This window comes from Rhipicephalus sanguineus, chromosome 4 (assembly GCF_013339695.2).
Source record: "Rhipicephalus sanguineus isolate Rsan-2018 chromosome 4, BIME_Rsan_1.4, whole genome shotgun sequence".
Lineage (NCBI taxonomy): Eukaryota > Metazoa > Arthropoda > Arachnida > Ixodida > Ixodidae > Rhipicephalus > Rhipicephalus sanguineus.
Window position 1 is genome coordinate 200503577 of NC_051179.1, and position 19094 is coordinate 200522670.

At 48.7% G+C, this 19094-nt stretch overlaps 1 protein-coding gene across 4 annotated transcripts in view; it reads left to right on the forward strand.

Annotated features, from left to right (window-relative positions):
* Positions 1–19094, forward strand: part of LOC119391025 (CUE domain-containing protein 1) — a 166035-nt gene that overhangs the window by 15389 nt on the left and 131552 nt on the right. For all 4 annotated transcript variants that reach the window (XM_037658729.2, XM_049415021.1, XM_049415022.1 and 1 more), the window contains exon 2: positions 15326–15432. In XM_037658729.2, coding sequence (XP_037514657.1) covers positions 15334–15432 — 99 coding nt within the window. In that variant the 5' untranslated portion in view covers positions 15326–15333. The remainder of the gene's footprint in view (positions 1–15325; positions 15433–19094) is intronic.

Here is a 19094-nt window from a genome sequence, read left to right on the forward strand (position 1 = left end):
GCAGTGGAAGCACACAGGGGCCTCACGCACGTCACCAAACCTTCCACGAGGCACCGTGTACCTGTGATTGTCCCACGAGGACACCATTGTAGGTGGTTGGATGAAGGCGTTCTGGAGACCACTGCAACGATGTAGGTTGTCGGTTGGTTGCTCCGGTGCTCCTGATAGGGGTACGTCGTACACCGTGGTATCAACGGCAGCACACATTGCGTCGTATGACAGAGAGGCATCACTGGCACGTGCCCTTGTCGTGGTGACAGCATCACGTCGTCCAAGTTCTTCGCGCACGATTTGTCTAATCGTTGCGGCAAGATCGCATGGTGGTGTTGGAGTGACGTCGACACTTGCAACGGTAGTGACGTTGGCAAGTCTACCAAACTTGGGAGTGATGCGCCTAGCCTTCAGAGTCTCAAACGTGCGGCAGTGTTGGATTACGTCCGCTACAGACTCCAAGGTGTCCTTTCCGATGAGGAAATTGTAGACATCTTCAGCAATCCCTTTGAGGAGATGCCCAACCTTGTCATCTTCTTTCATGCGTGGGTCTACAGACTTGCACAATTTCAAGATCTCCTCAGTGTAAGTTGTGCAAGTCTCGCCGGGCACTTGAGCACGCTGCATTAAAGTTTGCTCAGCGCGCTTCTTCTTCATTGAAGGGTCCCCAAAGCAGCTTGCTATTTCCTTCTGAAACTCTTCCCACGTCGCTATTGTTTCTTCGTGGTTTTTGAACCACACCAACGCCATTCCTTCCAGAAACAATCCGATGTTGGTCAACCGGGAGGCCGAATCCCAATGGTTGTATCTACTCACACGATTGTAGTGTTTCAGCCATTCGTCGACGTCTTCTCCAGCCTTACCAGAGAAGGTTCGTGGCACCACGTGTTGGGGCCACGTAGCGCCAGACGAAGACCGCATGTTGTCGCTGTCGGCAATCGGGTCCATAGAGAGGGGTGGTAGTCCGGCCAGTTGGCGGCTTCGGCGTAGCTCCAGATGTAGCGCTTCCGTGATCGTTCACCCGCGATTGCTCTGCTGTACCCAGCACGTCCACCAATACTGTTACGGTGAGATGCGTTTATTTACAAGAGATGATGGATGCGAGAGTCCAGGGATCGAGCAGATCACAGTTCGTCCCCCGCGTCGTTCTCCTCTTCTTCCATGCGTTCTCCCAGTATCGTAGCAATACATTTAACAGTATTGTTACGAGCCATTTTCTTGGAGGTTTTGAAGAGGACGATAGTGGTCACAGCCATCTGGGCTACCTCTATCCGCTAATATTGTCCCTATATAAGCGGCACCTCACATTTAAACTACTTGGCAGCCAGTCACACAATGGTCCTCTTGAAGAAGAGATGTCATTAAATTTATGTGGGCAATCTTTTCTCCATTGCCTTCTTCGTGATCACACATCCTCATATAAACTCACTTAGCTTCCTCTCGTACTTGTATTATTTGTAAGCATAATTTGTATAACCCATTTAACGAGCATGTAATGCTTGTGAATGAAATGTAAAAACGTGTCATATTGTGAACAGATTTGGTCATATGAGAACACAAATTTCAGAAACAAGGACAAAACATTTGACCACAACACAGGTGCTTTACACAGTGCCTGTGTTGTTGCAAGTAGATGTTTTGTCTTTGCGGTGTGGTTCTCATATCATGTGTAGCCAGCTAGCCTGCCTGTACCTTCTCCTAAGCAACTCTATGAGTATGTCAGTCAGTGTTATGTTTTGCCACTCATAAGTCGAACGTGCAGAAGGGACGGCGCGGCACCGTACGTTATACAAAGCTTCTTTCTCGGCTCCCTCTCTGCACGGTCTTTGACTGCACAATTATCAGTGGAAAGCAAATGGCTTCCTTTGAGCAGCTCGTCTCCCCCGCTGGCCCTCGGGCATTGCGGTCACGCGACCGTTCTCTTCTCAGAGGCCGGCTTGGGGAAGAGCGGCCCGAACGCGTGGGAAGACGAGGCAGACAAACATCTCCTGCTCTCCGCTGTCGCTCGAGGGGACACTCTAACGACCGACACGTGCTTTCGCAGCAATGCACGGCCCGAATGCAAGGGAGGCGAGGATACGCAAACACCTTTTGTTTCCTGGAACCGTTTAACCCCCGGCCCCATGGGTTAAACTCGACGAGTGTGGGAAAATGGCGTGAATGCACCAGGGCTACAATGCCGATGTATTTCAACCGTGAGATTCCCTGAAAGCGTGGGATAAGGAGAGGGAGAGCCACGATGGGAAAGAGTGCCAAAACGCCTGTCTAAACTGTAAAGACACTGCTGTCGAGATTAGAGACAGCCCAGTAGGGAGTGGCTTAATCTGAGGATAAACGGATTGGATAAGGGAATGTTGAGGCGGACCACCAGTGGCCACCTCCCCTTTTCTTTGTTTACCGCAAGGTACTTAAGACTGGCCGGAATTCATTTCCCTTCAGTCTAGGCTGTAATCACTTAACTGATCGATCAGTAAAACTACGTACGATGCAACTTTTGTCTGGGCCGTAACCACTCGGTGGTCGAACAGTGAGACTCGGTTCGTCGTATGTTGTAACAGTGTTCTAGGCTCTAACTCCAGAAAAGTTAAGTAGAAGAGTAAGATGCTGTTGATGTCTATGTTACCATCAGTGTGCTTCGGCAAGCTGCACATATGACTGTAAATATTTCGCTGCAATATACCTTCAAGTTTTTATTACCTCCAACCTGCCTCCTGCTTCATCGACGTCGATCATCTTCTTGATGGGACTTCAATCCACATCAAGGAGAAAACGAATAAAGGAAAACATAACTGTCAGCATTTGACACCATGTGTCAGTGTTAGTCATAATGAAGGCTCCCTATGCTTGATGTTAGGGACAATGCATTTAGTATTTATCTTGCATTGCAAATCAGTTCTGCGGAATCCTGCAAGGTGGCGGAAGGGTTAAGAAAAGGGAAAATAGACAACCATCCGTTTATAGCATGAAGCCTTCATAGTATTTCATAGCCTTCATAGTATTTCTCTGTTTAAATAAATGCCTCTTGGAAACACAGCTGTCAGCATGGCACAATTTGATTGACTTCCTGTACAGGAAGGATTATTAAAATACTGGCGAAAACATTTAAAGGGACCGACAACTGCCCAGAACACGAAATGAGATGACTGCACTGATGGAAAGATTGTCCGTCGCATTGACTCAAACCAACCCTGTTTATCTCGTGAGAGGTGGATTTGTATTTTTATTTCTTCAGTGAAAGTCGCGAAAAGTGACCTTTGGCGCCTCTGGCGGCAAAATCAAAAACGGTCTGATGAAGGCGGTCACGTGAGCACTGGTTGATGTCTGCGTTCGATGACTTGTCTGTTAGTACTGAAATATTGTTCATTTCTTTATATTAAAAGGTATTACTCCATAAAAATGTACATATAGGCCTGCGTTAGTTGTATGCAGCAAAGTGGCGCTGCCTTCGCTTGGCATAATGATCCCATGCCGGGACATGTCACAGGCGCAGGCAACCTTGGGCGCAGGCGCACACAACGCTGTACAAATACCGAGAAGGTGTATAAAGCCACATCATCTCATTGTAACAGCTTGCTATTTTCAAAAATGGTTAAAGGTGGTTAAGCATAGTTACAGTAACTCCTGCGAGAGCAGAACAACGACAGCTTTCACAAGGGCTAGCGGCATCGCTATCAATTCTCAGCGTTGCTGGAGCAAGCCTTCGTGCGTGTTTGGAGCCTTTCAGATAGAAAAATACTGCTTATAAAATAACTACGTGCTTTTAGGATAAACCACTGCAGCTACAAACGCTACGAAGGGTAAGCTTCCTGTCGCGCCATAAAAAACTGGGTCGAGAAAATTCAGTTGTCGGTCCCTTTAATAGATGCCAACCCAGGTGAAAATATATTTAATTACATTTCGGACAACCAAAGGGATCTTTGCTCACTATGAATGGTAACAGGGGGGCATATCTTCACTTTTGTCGATGCCTGCCAACGTTTCATCCTGACCTAAACTTTATCACTGAAGTAGTACAGTCCTTTCAAAGGAAAGCCTCGGGCGCGAGCAAAGACAGTGCAGTAGCCTCCTTGATGACACAACAACGGTGGCAGTACTACATTGATGGCAACAGTGACAGCATCACAGGACTGATGGACAGGAATGCAACAATGACGACATCTCATGTAAAAATGAATGGAGCTTGTATCACAGGAGCTCTACTGCTACGCAAACACGTGAAGAAGGATGTTGTAGGTTGCAGGCGGATCTAGCCTTGGGATATAGTATATATGCGTAGGCAGTTGTCCGGCCTCCTTTCAGGTTATATTGAAAACGTGACCCTTTTAAAAGTGAAGCACGGGCAGACTACCAAGAAGGCGTGCATGAGGTGTTGTACCTATCTGCTAACTTCTAGCATCTATTTAACATGAATATGTTTGTCACTTGTATCAGTGCATCACAATAGCTGATGCATTTGGTTTGCATTTTCACTACAGCATGTTCAGTGGTGTGGCCAGGGAGGTGGTATTGGAAGTTCGACCCCCCCCCCCCCTCCGAATGTTTAGACTTTGTATGTGCAAACACACATACACACGCACGAGCATACATAAATGAAGGTCGTACCCCCCTCCCCACAAAAACAAAAAAATTCTGGTTACACCTCTGAATGGGTTGTTCGAATACTGTCTCATCTCATTTAGCTTTAGACCGTGTGGCCCTGGAAAGACAAGGCCAGTTAAAATCTTTTTTTCTGTATATGCATTTACACACATTACACACATTACACACACATTTACACACATTACACACGCTACAATAGAAACAAGGACAAAACATTACATATAAAACACACATATAACGTAAATATTGCCTCGATTCTACAAGCAACAAAACTGTGTTTGTGGTCACTGCCTTCATTGTGTCTTTTCTCGGGACAAATCATATCCTTTCTGCCCCTAGGTATGAAGCGTGGAAACTTGGGCAAGTTGGTAGGTCATAATTGAATATACGAACAGCGCAACTGACCAGGACAAAGGAAGGTAACAACACACAGCGCTGTGTGTTGTTACCTTCCTTTGTCCTTGTCAGTTGCGCTGTTCGTATATTCAATTATGCCCCTAGGTGTGCAGAACATCTGACTCATTTGTGACCCACTGTGTGCTGCTCACACATATGTCACTGTTTTCTTCTTTGCTCTTCCCTATGCCATGTTTCAACAACTGGGTGAGTCGTCGTCGTGAAAGCCCACAAAATGTGGACAGCTTCAGACATGCTCCCACTTGACACTTCTCCAGAGGTGTGAGCTCTGCCACTAGAGACGGCATCGGTCGTGAAATAAAAACCAGAGTGAAAATGGAAACGGCTTTATTTGAAGATGCCACTCCCTTAACAATTTTAGTTAACAATTTCAGAATATACAAGTTATATCTTTTTCAAGGTCTCATCAGTGGTGAAATAAAAACAGACATGGTAATCAGAGAGAGCCAAGCAAGGGCTCTATGGTGGATGATCGAAAACACTGTGAGAGCTTTTTTGTTGCGGCTGCACTGTGTGGCCGTGCATTGTCACGAAGAAGGACAATGCCCAATGACCCTCTTTTCCTTTGTAGAGGTTAAAGAGTCATGCCGTACAAGGCTGCAGTGACGGTCGTGCAGGTTCCACGAATTCCATCAAGAGAACACCAATTCTGTATCATAACACAGTAGCCGTGCATTTCTTGCTGGAAAAGGTTCACTCGATCTGCTTTACTCTAGAGGAATCGGAACACTGACTGTTTGGATTGCACTTTGGTGTCTTCACTTTGGAAATGGACCCACGTCTCGTCTCCCGTGACTATTCTGTTTGAAACGATCATCTCTTTCATCGTAGTAGTGCGGGAGAAACGTTAAGGCAACACCCATTGGCTGCATATTCTGATGGCCGGTCAGCATCTTGGGAACCCACCTTGCGTACAGTTTGCGCTACTGGAGTCTATCACTCACAGTGGTATGGAGAGCTGACCGCGAAATTTTGGGAAATGAATCACTTAGCACAGGAACTGTGACCTGGCAATTTTCTTGAATCGCCCGATCGACTCGCCGAATGAGGTCGTCAGTCGACACTCGCTTCCTTCCCTGTCCGCCTGCATCGTTAGCGCATCCTGCTTCAAATTCCCTACGCCACTGCTGCACCTTGCTGTCACTCTCGAACGACGTGGCATACACACTACTCATTCGTCGATGAATTTCAGCTGCACTGCACTCCTCGGCATGCAGGAATCGAAAATTACAGTCCGCACTTTACACTTGGTGGCAGACTCTGTTATCAAAGGCATGCAGAACTGTGACTTCGTAGGGTATGTGGGCATACTAGAGAGATTGTGCAACATCTGTGTGTGTTGTGTCATTGAATTTTCACTTTGGTTTTTATTCGTTGGTGAATCTGACCTTGAAAAAATATATATTGTCACACTTATGACGAGAACCTTGTGTTGTTCTGCACGTTGGGCTGGTTAGGCCAAGAAGCGGCTCAGAGCGAACTTCTTTGTCCTCTTCTACCCGTTGGTGCTCACACAACCATGCGGCATTAGTCCCCCCTTTGAAAAGCATCGACTCGATGCTTGTAAAAGAAAAAGAATAACTACAGTCGACGTCCGATTTCCCGGACCCTCAAGGGACCGCGAAAACGTCCGGAAAATCGGGCAGTCCGGAAAAACGAATGCACGTGAAAACGCACCTTTTTGGTAGGTATTTTTCGCTGACGGAGAGGGTCACAGCCGGAATACAAGATTCCCATAGCAATTCAGCCAATGCATCGTTTAGGTGGCTCTGAAAAGAGCCGTTTATAAAAAAAAATACGACGTGGCCGGCACTACCTCATAGGTCAGCACTTGGGCGCAAAGAATTCGCTTATTTTCTTTTGCACGGTCCGCTTGCCCGCGATTATGTCTGCCTCAATTTCAGTCAACGTCATGTTGCCGCTGTACACCAATGACAGTATCATCAGTGCTCGCGTCAACTCCGAGCTCGTTGGCTGTGTAGGAGCTGGCTCTTCGTTCTCGGTGTCGGAGTCATCGGAATCCTCCGTAACTTGATGAATGATTTCGTCATCGGTCAACTCCGCACATAGCTCGAGGTCTTTGTCAGCGTCGGCGAAGCCCTCAAGGGTTATCTTGGCTGGAATCACCACGCCGCCAGCGCGCAGATCGTCGAAGGCAACGTCCGCGGATGGCAGTTCGTCATCGTGAGCCTACGAGGTGGCTTTGTGCGCTTCGAAGGCGCGGACGAAGACGAAGGAGCAGTCGGTGTCATTGCGGTAAACGGCGAATCCGCTCGACGAAAAGCGCAGCACGAAACAGCTAGGAACTCGGTGGATGCTGAAGGTCGGGAAACGTGATCACTGAAGGTAGCGCGCAGCAGCAAACGATCAACCGCAGACATAAGAAAAAGAATAACTACAACACGCGCAGACGCAGAGAACCAGATCCTGAGTACCAGTAACTGCAGGGTAAATAAGATGACGCACCGACCCTTGCGCCATGTGCAAACAGAAAAATGCAAAGAAAACAACCACAGGAGTCACACGGTAACAGAAGTAGCGCGAAAGCACAAGGGCTACTGTGTGTAGTACAGCTTGAGTCGTACGACGTGCACGGTTTCGGGCCGAAGTTGTCGACGTGAAGACACTGCGCCGTCCGGAAATACTTCGTAGGTGAGGTCACTGACACGTCGGAGAACCTTGTATGGTCTGTATGGTCCGAAATAGCGGCTCAGAAGTTTTTCAGAGAAGCCTGGTCGTCGGACAGGTGTCCACGCCCACACTCGGTCGCCAGGGTGGTAGGCGACGTTTCGACGGCGAAGGCTGTAACGTCGTGCATCTGCGTCTTGTTGGTGACTGATGTTTACGCGAGCCACTTGACGAGCTTCTTCGGCGTACTCGGTGTATTGCTCGGCGTCTGGAGCAAGTTCATCGCTGTTATCGCACGGAAGCATAGCATCGAGCATGGTTTGCACGTTGTGTCCGTAAACAAGGCGGAAAGGTGAAAATCGCGTTGTTTCCTGCGTCGCCGTATTATACGCAAACGTGATGTATGGCAAGATCTCGTCCCAGGTTTTGTGGTGTACGTCCACGTACATTGAGAGCATATCTGCTATGGTCTTGTTAAGTCTTTCCATCAGTCCGTTTGTTTGTGGATGGTAAGCTGTTGTTTTTCGGTGACTTGTGCAGCTCAGTTTAAAAATGTCTTCCATCATTTGTGCCGTAAATGACATCCCTCTGTCCGTAATCACACATGACGGCGCGCCATGCCGCAGGATGATGTGGTGCATGAAGAACTTCGCGACTTCAGACGCCGTGCCGCGGGGTAACGCCTTTGTCTCGGCATAACGGGTCAAGTAATCGGTCGCCATTATAATCCACTTGTTTCCGGTGGACGACAAAGGGAAGGGTCCTAGAAGGTCCATTCCCACAAGGTCGAATGGAGTCCGCGGTGGTGCAATCGGGTGGAGAAGGCCCACGGGTTTCACAGGGGGCGTCTTGCGACGCTGGCACTCGCGGCAGCCTTGCACGTAGCGGTGTACGCTAGCCGATAGTCGTGGCCAGTAGTACTGCTGGCGCACACTGGCGAGAGTCCGCGAGTAGCCCAAGTGTCCTGACGTGGGCTCGTCGTGGCACGCAAGGAGGACGTCATCACGCATGTCGGCTGGGACAACGAGGAGAAAGGCTTTGTCGCTACCTCGCGCGTTCTTCTTGTAAAGGATGCCCCTTCTAAGACAAAATGATGACAGCCCGCGAGCAATGTGTCGAGGAACGTGGGAGTTTCGGCCTTCTAAGGAATCGATGATAGGGCGCAATTCTTGATCTGCTTGCTGTCTTGACATGAAGTCGGAATCACTGACTGCTCCGAGAAAAGCATCGGCCTCCTCTAAGTCCATATCGGGATGCCCCACAGGTGCTCGAGAAAGCGCGTCAGCATCTTCGTGTTTGCGCCCAGACCTGTACACAGTCGTGATGTCGAGCTCCTGCAAGCGCAAGCTCCATCGAGCGAGACGGCCAGACGGATCTCTGAGGTTGGCCAGCCAGCACAGCGAGTGGTGATCAGTCACCACTTTGAAGGGACGGCCGTAGAGGTAAGGTTGGAACTTTGCCGTCGCCCACACGACTGCGAGGCATTCCTTTTCTGAAGTAGAGTAGTTGGCCTCGGCTCGGGATAGTGTACGACTGGCGTAAGCGATGACATACTCAGCGCCGCCGTGTCATTGTACAAGGACGGCGCCAAGTCCGACGTTGCTGGCATCTGTGTGTACTTCAGTAGCAGCGTCCTCGTCAAAATGGGCTGGAACAGGTGCTGTTTGCATTCGCTGCCGTAACTCTGCGAAAGCTGCCTCTTGTTCTGTAGTCCAGGCAAAGGGTACATCATCTCGGGTGAGTCGCGTAAGCGGTTCGGCTATCTTCGAGAAGTTGGCAATGAACTGACGATAATACGCGCACAAGCAGAGGAAACGTCGCACTGCTCTCTTGTCTGACGGAACAGGGAAGGTGGCGACGGCTGCAGTTTTCTCTGGATCGGGCCGAACTCCATCCGCACTCACGACATGTCCCAGGAATTTCAGCTCTTCATACCCGAAATGGCACTTCTGAGGTTTTAGCGTGAGTTCAGCAGAACGAATGGCTTCCAGAACCATTCTTAGGCGCTTGAGATGTTCTTCGAAGCTCTCAGAGAAGATGACCACATCGTCGAGGTATACAAGGCAGGTTTGCCACTTCAAGCCAGCGAGAACGGTATCCATCATCCGCTGGAAAGTGGCTGGAGCAGAACAGAGGCCAAAAGGAAGAACTCTGAATTCATAAAGCCCATCTGGAGTTACAAACGCTGTCTTTTCTCGGTCTCGCTCATCAACCTCTGTCTGCCAATAGCCGCTCTTTAAATCGATCGATGAAAAATACTTGGCGTGTCGCAACCTGTCGAGAGAGTCGTCGACCCGTGGAAGCGGGTAAACGTCTTTCTTTGTGACGCTATTGAGTTTCCTGTAATCAATGCAGAATCAGAGCGTTCCGTCTTTCTTCTTAACTAAAACGACTGGCGAGGACCACGGGCTGCTGGACGGCTGAATAACACCATCGTCGAGCATCTCCTTTACCTGTGTCTGTATGGCTTCGCGTTCTTTAGCAGAAACACGGTAAGGTTGCTGTCTGATTGGGCGAACGTCATCGTCGGTAATAATTCGGTGCTTCGTGAGGGGCGTTTGACCGACTCGAGACGAAGAGGCGAAGCAAGATTGAAATTCCTTCAAAAGGTTGTGAAGTGCGGCCTTCCTCTCGTCCGAAAGCTTCGAATTGACGTCGATGTGGTTCAGAAACCTGTCACCATCATTCATTTCCTCGGACGCGAAGCACTCCGTGACGTCAGCTACAGGGTCTCCATAGGCCACGGTGGTGCCGCGGAAAAGATGCCGGTGCTCGAAGTTGAAATTCGTCAAAAGTACCTGTGACCGTCCGTCACGAACACGCACAAGACTTCGGGCTGCACACACACCTTGAAGCAGCAAGAGTGATAGGTTGCTCTCGGCGACCGCGTCACCGTCTCGTAGATCTTCACAAGTGACCTCTATAAAAGCAGTCGCTCGTGGTGGCGGCGTCTCGTTCTGTTGCACGTTGCGTCAAGAAGGTTACCATTCGTTCGCGGAGATTTATAATCGCGCCGTTCTCGCGAAGGAAGTCCATGCCGAGGATGAGCTGACGAGAACAGTCGCGGAGGACGAGGCAGGTCACCACAAATGTTGACGCACGGATTTTCACTCTTGCGGTACAGCGACCCAATGGTGTAACAACATGTCCTCCAGCTGTGCGAATACGCGTTCCATTCCAAGGCGTCATAACTTTCTTAAGACTAGTGGCCAGTTTTCCGCTAATAATTGAATAGTCTGCACCCGTATCCACCAATGCACTGACCTGAAGACCGTCTATCAGCACAGGAATGTCGAGCGAGACTCGGTCACTGTGTTCAGATGTAGATTCCGGCGTTTCTCTGGCACTGCACTCAAACGGGTCCTCGGCGTTTCGCGCAAGCGTCGATGGGAGGTCTTCCGCACTTTGAGTCCCAGCGACCTCGCCCCCGAAGGTCACTGCCTTCAGTTTTCCCGACGAGGGCTTGGGGAGCGTCCCCGTGCCATCGCCCCAAAACGTGGCCCAATGGCTGCGGGTCGCCGTGGAGATGGTGACCGTGATTGACGTCGTGCGAATGGTACACATTGCTGGGCGAAGTATTCTTCAATTTCCCTTGGCCTCTGACCAACTTGGGGACGAGGCGAATTAATGGCGAAACCGCGCAGTCCCAGCTGTCGGTACGGGCATTCGCGGTAGATGTGACCGGCCTCACCGCAATGGTAGCAGAGAGGTCTTCTGTCCGACGTACGCCAGAGATCAGACTTCCGCGTTGGTGCACGGCGACCGTCGATGTCCAAACCAGCGTGTGCTGATTGAATCGCAACCGGCGGCATCATCTGAATCGGGACTGCGGGGCTAGCGACCGGCAAGGAAGAGACCGGCATGCGCAAGGCTTCGGCATACGTACGGCTCCGAATATCAGTGGACACAGGAGCCGGTTCCACATTGGTAGGCATCGGTTGATAGTGCCGGTTGTGCAGCACCTGCTGGACCTCGTCCCGGATAACACTGGCGATGGAGCCTACCTCTGGTTGTCTCGGCCCGTACAGCTTCTGAATTTCTTCGCGGACGACAGAGCGAACGATTTCGCGAATCCATTCAATGCTGTTGCTCCCAAGGGTGGCGCGAAATTCGGGACACGATGCGGTATTCACTTGCCGGTCGAATAGGGCAGACCGCTGATGAAGTACTTTCTCCATCGTTGTGGCTTCAGTCAGAAACTCGGCTACGCTCTTTGGAGGACTCCGCACCAGACCAGCAAAAAGCTGCTCATTCACACTTTGCATAAGATAGCGCAGCTTTTTTTCTTCTGGCATTGCAGGATCCGCTCGCTTGAAAAGCCGTGTCATGTCCTCCACGTACATCGTGACGGTCTCGTTTGGCATCTGAATGCGTGCTTGCAGTGCACGTTCAGCACGTTCGCGGCGGTCGGGGCTCCTGTAGGTCTCCAAGAGGCGATGCTGGAACTCGCGCCAGGATGTCAAGACATCATCTCTGTTCAAGAACCATGTTCGGGCGCCGTCCTTTAAGCAGGAATAGATGTTGCGGAGCTTTGCGGCGTCATCCCAGTAAATGATTGCTGCAACACGTTCAAACTCACTCAGCCAGTCATCCACATCTTCAAACAGCTCTCCGTGAAAGGGACTAGGCATCAGCGGATTCTGAACGGTGCAGTAGATCGGCGTAGAAGACGTAGGAACTTCCATGGCGGCTTGAGGTGAAGTCATAGTCACTGTGTCAGTAGGCTGTTCCGGTGCCCCCGGTGGTAAGCCTCGTTGGCGGCGGCTTGCTCTGTGAACTGGAGTGTTCACGGGCACAGGGCTTGTGTTTCGGCTACCGGGCGGGGTCTTGTGCATGGGGTGAGTCGTGAGTCGTCGTACCCAGCTCCTCCACCAATCTTGTCACACTTATGACGAGAACCTTGTGTTGTTCTGCACGTTGGGCTGGTTAGGCCAAGAAGCGGCTCAGAGCGAACTTCTTTGTGCTCTTCTACCCGTTGGTGCTCACACAACCATGCGGCAATATGTAGGCCTCATACCAAATGTTTCCGGTGCAGTGCTTTTGAATGTAAAGGTACTCTAAAGGCATCCTCTGCTGTGTCTTTAATGAAACGGGCTTCTTCAATGAAACTAAGGGCACGACGAACTGCTGTCGGGTCGAGATAGAATCGGACTAACTATAAAAAGAAATACCAGCCACAAAACATTTAGTAATGTTAACGTTTCAGCTGCCTTCTTACGAGACCATACGTCACTCTTGCATGGTAACAGAAACGTTAATGTTGCCCAGTTTTAGTGGTGTGACTTTGTCTTCATCTTTCAGCAAACTTCCTCAGTATTGAAGATGACGTCCTTGTAACTAAGAGAAAAACATGGAATTCTTTTAGGTGCGAAGCTCCTTAGGGTGTGGGTCATTCCCTTCGCTGTAGTAGTAGTATGTAGCCACCTCGCCCGATCGGCAACGGGCGAGCGCCGATCGGCAACGGCGCGAGGACCCTGCCGTGCGAGAGTTAAATCACACTAAAAGACATACTTTGCAGGTGATATACTCTAGTGAGCTTTCAACTTTTCATCTTAATGTACATGATAAAGAAATTATTTCTATGAAAAACGCAAAGCACACCGTGAGCAAGATGTTTGGTTTTAGGACGCTAAATGGGACCATGAGGCGATGCGAAGCCGGAGCACTTGCACGATCGCGTTCCGTTGGCGTTCTTTGGGAATGCTACCGACCTCGCGTCGTGGAACGTGAAGAGGAACGCTTGCGCGTCGTGTCTTCCCTCTAGCCTCGCCGTTAATTTTCACAGGGCGAGCGGGGAACGTGGTCGCTCTTGGCACGCTTTCTCTTTCGCGCAGGAGCGGACACTTTCCCTGCATTTCATCGATCACAAAGCGGAGATAATGAAGGGACCACGTAAACCAACAGTACAATAAAAGTTTGATGTTTAATGTATACACGGTGTTTCACACTCTTTATATGATGTACAGGGCGAATTTCACGGAAGAGTTTCACGGTTTACCGATGATTCCCTCCGGAGCTTCGCCCCACTCATCATCATTCACCCCGTGGATATGCCGTGATTTTTAAAAATTTTCCTCTAGCATAAGACACGCTATTTATCTCTTTAATTTTCTACCAGAAAGAGCTCGTTTCTTGTAGAGATTTTAGCTTATTAAACTACCATGGACATTATATTTATTTATTTGTTTATTCCAAGTACGCTCAAGTCACATTGCATTGTTGGGAGTTCCAAAGGAACGCGGTAAGTTATACAAAGGAAATGGTAAGGCAGGGAGGTGGAATACATCAAGAAATAATTAAAACACAAAAATACAAACAAGATGAATCACTCTGGCAGAGTTGGCTGAGTGAAAAAATTCAAGTGACAATTGTGACAAAGTGTGATGGGTGTGATGTTTAGGAAATATGTTTGTGCCAGAGGATGTATGTGCTTGACAAATATGGATGAGACGTGCAGGGATGACCTCGAGGAGTCATTGGATGTGCAAAAATAATTGGCTTGCATTGTTCTAAATCATTTCAGTTAAGGTGGGGATGCATGAGGGTTTTATAGAGATGCAGTCGTTGTTCTGTTGGAGACTTGCTGAAATTTCAATGCAAGTACCCTAGCCAGGGGCGTAGGCAGAAATTTTTTTCGGGGGGGGCACCTCCTTGATCTGTAGTGGGGACGAGCAGGCAGATGTGGTCGAGTGTCATTTTCTGCTCTGTATGCTATGGCAAAAAAAAATTTCGGGGGGGGGCACGGGCCCAGGTGTGCCCTAACGTGGCTACGCCCCTGACCCTAGCTTTTATTTGTATTATTATTACAGTGACAAGGTGCTTTCTATGTTAGATCATGCGTTATATTGCTCCTGAGATATCAATGGCATGAAACTTGTTCAAGTGTAGCCCTTTCTATATTTATAAAATGGGTGGTGTTTGTCTAAGTGAGAAACACACCTGCATTTGCGCCTAATAATGTTACTAATCCCACGATTCATTTGTTGCACCAACATCATTATGGAATCTTAGTGGGATCGTTATATTTTTCCATCGCGCTCACTGCAAGTTTCTTGATATATCACAGAATAATCCGTGTAACGACGAATATTGGAAGAGAGTTAGCCTGGTAAATTAAGAGTGTTGATTAAAAAATGTAATGGGCCTCAGACTGAGCCCTGAAGCATGCAAGGTGCAACACATATTCGTCAAGTATAATGATCGTTAAAAAAGATACCTCTTTGAGAATGTTCTGCTAGGAATCTTGCCAGCACTCTGAGATAATTTTTTTTGTTAAACTTTGTCCTTTCTTCCAATAGGAAAGCATCTGCTTAACATCAGTGGCAATACTTGTTTCCACCTTGTGTTTACGCATACCCATGACGCTTGATGTACCCCTGGTTTCTTCCAAAAGGCCTCACTTGAAAGTGAGCTTCTGTGTTGTGTCTTTGTGCAATGTTTATGCCTTTCTTCTGGTCTGAAGGCTGCTTCGAGGAGTGTCTGTACTGAAGAGCCATACACACGCGTACTCCCTGTCCTGAACTGCATCGTGTAGCAGGTGCTTGATGTGCTCCAGCACTTGCTCACAGTGGTCGTAATTCTGCTGAGCACACGATTGCAGCTTCAGGAGATTGAGAAATACATTTGGCTTTAAAGAAGTGCAGCTGTCCTCGTGCTTTGGAGTGTGTAGCGACCAGTGTTGTTTGACCAGGTGCAGCAATGACAAGCCCAGCCGAGGTGGCATCGGAGGAGCGCCTGTCGACCCCCAACCGTAGCCCGCCGCGCCGCCCACCGGTCACGCAGCTAGAATTCAGACAGGTGGGCACTCTTAACCCTCCGTGTCCACATATATGGACGAAACACGTTAGTGAAGTAGCCTATAAGCGTGAACGGGAAGTCCTTCCCGTCTGTCCTCAGTTTTCGTTGAGTCTTGGCTCTTCAAAGCCAAAACACGAGCTAGCCTATGCCTTGCCCGAAAGATCGATTCGAAGTATTTGCATTACTCTAGCATTTCATAAATGTCTCCAGGTGACAACTGCTGGCAACAAACAGCAGTAATCGTGCACAGAACAATGGCGTGCTCCTCAAGTCGTCGTGATGGGCAACTTGAGGAGCACGTCCTCAAATGTAGGCAAATGTATGCCTACATCTTTTCTGGTAACTTCACCTTAAATGCCTAAAAGCTTTTTAATTAATGGTGAAGCTGCTCTCACGACCTCAAGTCATCACGAACCGGTCCTCCTGCTTTGCTCCCAGGACATGTGCGCCGATTTGTCCGGTGTAAAGCACAAAGCGGAGCAGAGAGATTAAAGAAAATGTGGCGACATTCGAACCCGCGTACCCACGATCCGAAGGCGAGCGTCTTAACCACTCGGCTATCCAGGCACACTGACAGAACATAGCATGGCCTTGTGTAGTAGTATCGTATAGCCAGGGGGTAGAAGAGGGAAGTGAGGGAAGCTAAGCATATAAAGAGAGAAAAAAAGATGTAACGAAAAGGAAGCAAGTGAGAAAATAGAAAGAGACAACAACAGGAAAGAAATAGAGAGAAAAAGGAAGAGAAAACTAAAGAGAAACAAAGAAGGCCATTCAGCGCTGTAGAGAAATGCAGAGAAATAGGTTGCCCATGCTTCGCTCTGCCAAGCTTAGTGCAAATTTCCCGCTTTTTTTTCTTTTTTTTTTTTGAGAAAAGGAAGAGCTTATCTTGTTCTTGTGTAACTTTTGTTTCACTGCGAGCCACCAACATTTTATAGGTTCAGTTGTCACTGCGGCATCCACGTTTCTGGACGCTGGGCCAACGTAGTTTTTGTGAGAAGTTGAAAGAACACTACGTGATAATCCGGTCCGCTTCACTGCCATGGGGCTCTGCACAAAAATTTATCTGTAGTAGGGCTAAATATGCATGTTAGACATTTTGTTCAGAATATATTTGCCTTATTCCAGACATAAGTGATGGATATGTACGTGCCATAATTTTCGAGTTGCCTAGCAGAAGCGAATGTTCTGATTTGGAGAGCTCTGATGATGAACATGTTGAAGCAGTGCTGTAAACAAGCAAAGGCGCCTCGAATGTTGATGATGATGGTGTCGTGGTCTCTATAAATGGAACATGAGACGGGAACGGTAAGAGCACGAAAAATTCTTTATAAGCGAAAAAACTCAACTATGCAAAAGGAAGCACCAAAGAACACGCTACAATATAGTGCAGGGGTTTCGAACTCGTCTCGGCCAGCGGGCCGCAGTCCCGAAATTTAGTCCGACGAGGGCAGGGACGGGGAAGAAAGTTGGAGTGAGGAGGAGTGGGTGATTTGATGTCACCTAACGTTGCCATTTGAAAGAATGCCTTTCCCATACCTCATATACGGATCGTATACGCAGGGGATTTGACGTAGGTTTCGAGAAAGATGTGGGTACCGATCTGCAGAATGAGTAAGATTCCGAGTCTTTGTTCTGTGTTTTGGCACGCGGTGACTGGCCTCGGCAAAAAAGTGCTCGAGACCAGTCCCGTCTCCGCAGCTCCCCTGAACAAAGTGTTATTAATCGCGATAGGTGAGGAAATAATGCGAACGCCATTTAGCAAAGTCAAAAAAGCTTAGTCCGTGTGAAGCCACTAGTGAAAGCTTCCCAGGCCGCATGTCTGAGACCCCCGATATAGTGTAACAAACCCTTACAGGCTAATACAAAAACTCTAAAGTCATATTTACAGTTGATCACAGCTGGATTGCCTCGATGTAGCTGTGACTTCGATGTTGAGTCGAATGGCTCGTTGCATCGGCGAAGTTCGTAACTGTTGCTGGAGTACGACCGTCAGTTGCACCACCGATGGTGCACAGGAACAATGCCAAAGTCAGGTTCCCGCAGCGGCTGTACCGTTGGTCCCTCTGGTGCGCGGCCTATGGAGTGCAGCCAGAGAATGTCTGGCGCGTCCCCACAAGAATGATGTCGCTGGGCCTAAGCTTTACTCCTGGCCCCACAGCTCAGAGGACATTGCTGCAAAGGCACGTCTTTGCCAGATGTGCTGCTAGCAGTCTTCAGTCAATTGCCCCAGCACCACTTGACGTTCCAAGCGCTCTGTCCTTCTCTCTCCCGTTTCTTACTTCCTCCACTCTTCCATTTCATGCGCTTTTCTTCTATATTTCTTCACTTGACTCACACATTCTTTTTTCTTCGTCCTCTTCCCATTTCCTCTTTTCCTGTCCTCTCCATGTTTCACCCTCAAGCCAGTACACTCGTGACCTTTCAAGAGTTTTTTCAAGTGAAAAACTGGTCATGATGTCCAAAGCCAATTTCTCTTTCATTTTATCGTCAAAGTGTATCATATACACGTCCTCCTGATGCACTTCACCAGCACACTCACATCACATGCATCATTGGACAATTCATAGTTCGTATAATAACACAATTTTATTGTCACAACAACAAACCTTTCACTCTCCATAATTATGAGGTTCTGCTAGTGAAAGTCAGCGCCAGCGTTCTCTCTTCCTTTCGCGTAGTTGACATGAAAGCTGTATTCTTGTAGTGCAAGACTCTATCGCATCACTGAAGCATTGCTTTGTTTTGCTTTGCTTAACCCTTTCACTGTCGGGCCGTGACGCAGTGTCGGCTTGGTTTCAGGAATATCGGGGAAGCTTCAAATGCAGAGAAATGGCAAGTCAAAATGACAGATAGGGATGGAAATGACAGATAGGGATGGATTTTCTTCTCATAGCAGCAAGTGAGCGAAAGCACAATCAAGTCTCACTTAAGTCACCATCAACCATTCGCCCCCATCGTTTGCTTGCCTGGAAGCGGGTCGGCCGGCACCTACACCTGCTGTTGATCCACTGCCAAGTGACCTGACGTTTGAGACATTTATTGTGCCTACAACACCGTAAGACAAGGAGGCAGAGCCATTTGTTGAGCCACAGATGCCACAAAAAGTCTGTTCACCACCGCTACATTCGAGCTCCGCTGGAACAACATTGAGGGCTCCCAGCTCGACTGTGCAGCCGCTTTTTTCACAGAACTCGCTGCAAAGCGGCCCTCGTGTGAACACCACAGCTGCAGATTCATCCACAGGGGGGCCTCTGTGGCAAAGTGAACCAGAGCGTCGTCAGCCGAACTGGTTTAAGCATTCTGATTATAAGTGATGTGTGTTTTTGATTAAGTGGCGTAAGCAGAATGATCAGCTTTTGAAATGCACATGGCACTTCGTGATGTCACTGTGGCTGGAGGCTGATGCAGCAGTTAACGCTTGGGTGTTCTGATTCTGTGTCCAAGTTATTGCACTTAAAGGATTGGTTTGTGTTTTTGTGAGGCCGATGTATTCTTGTACGGTAGAGTTGAGATACAACAGCTGGACTTGTGTGGCTAAGTAACTGGACGATAGCACAGGTGGTACAATTCACAGCTCTCCATTACAGCCTCACCGACAGCCCTTTCTGAAATTCGGACAAGCTCTAGCCGTTATTAGCCCTGCCATAAGGTTCAGATACACT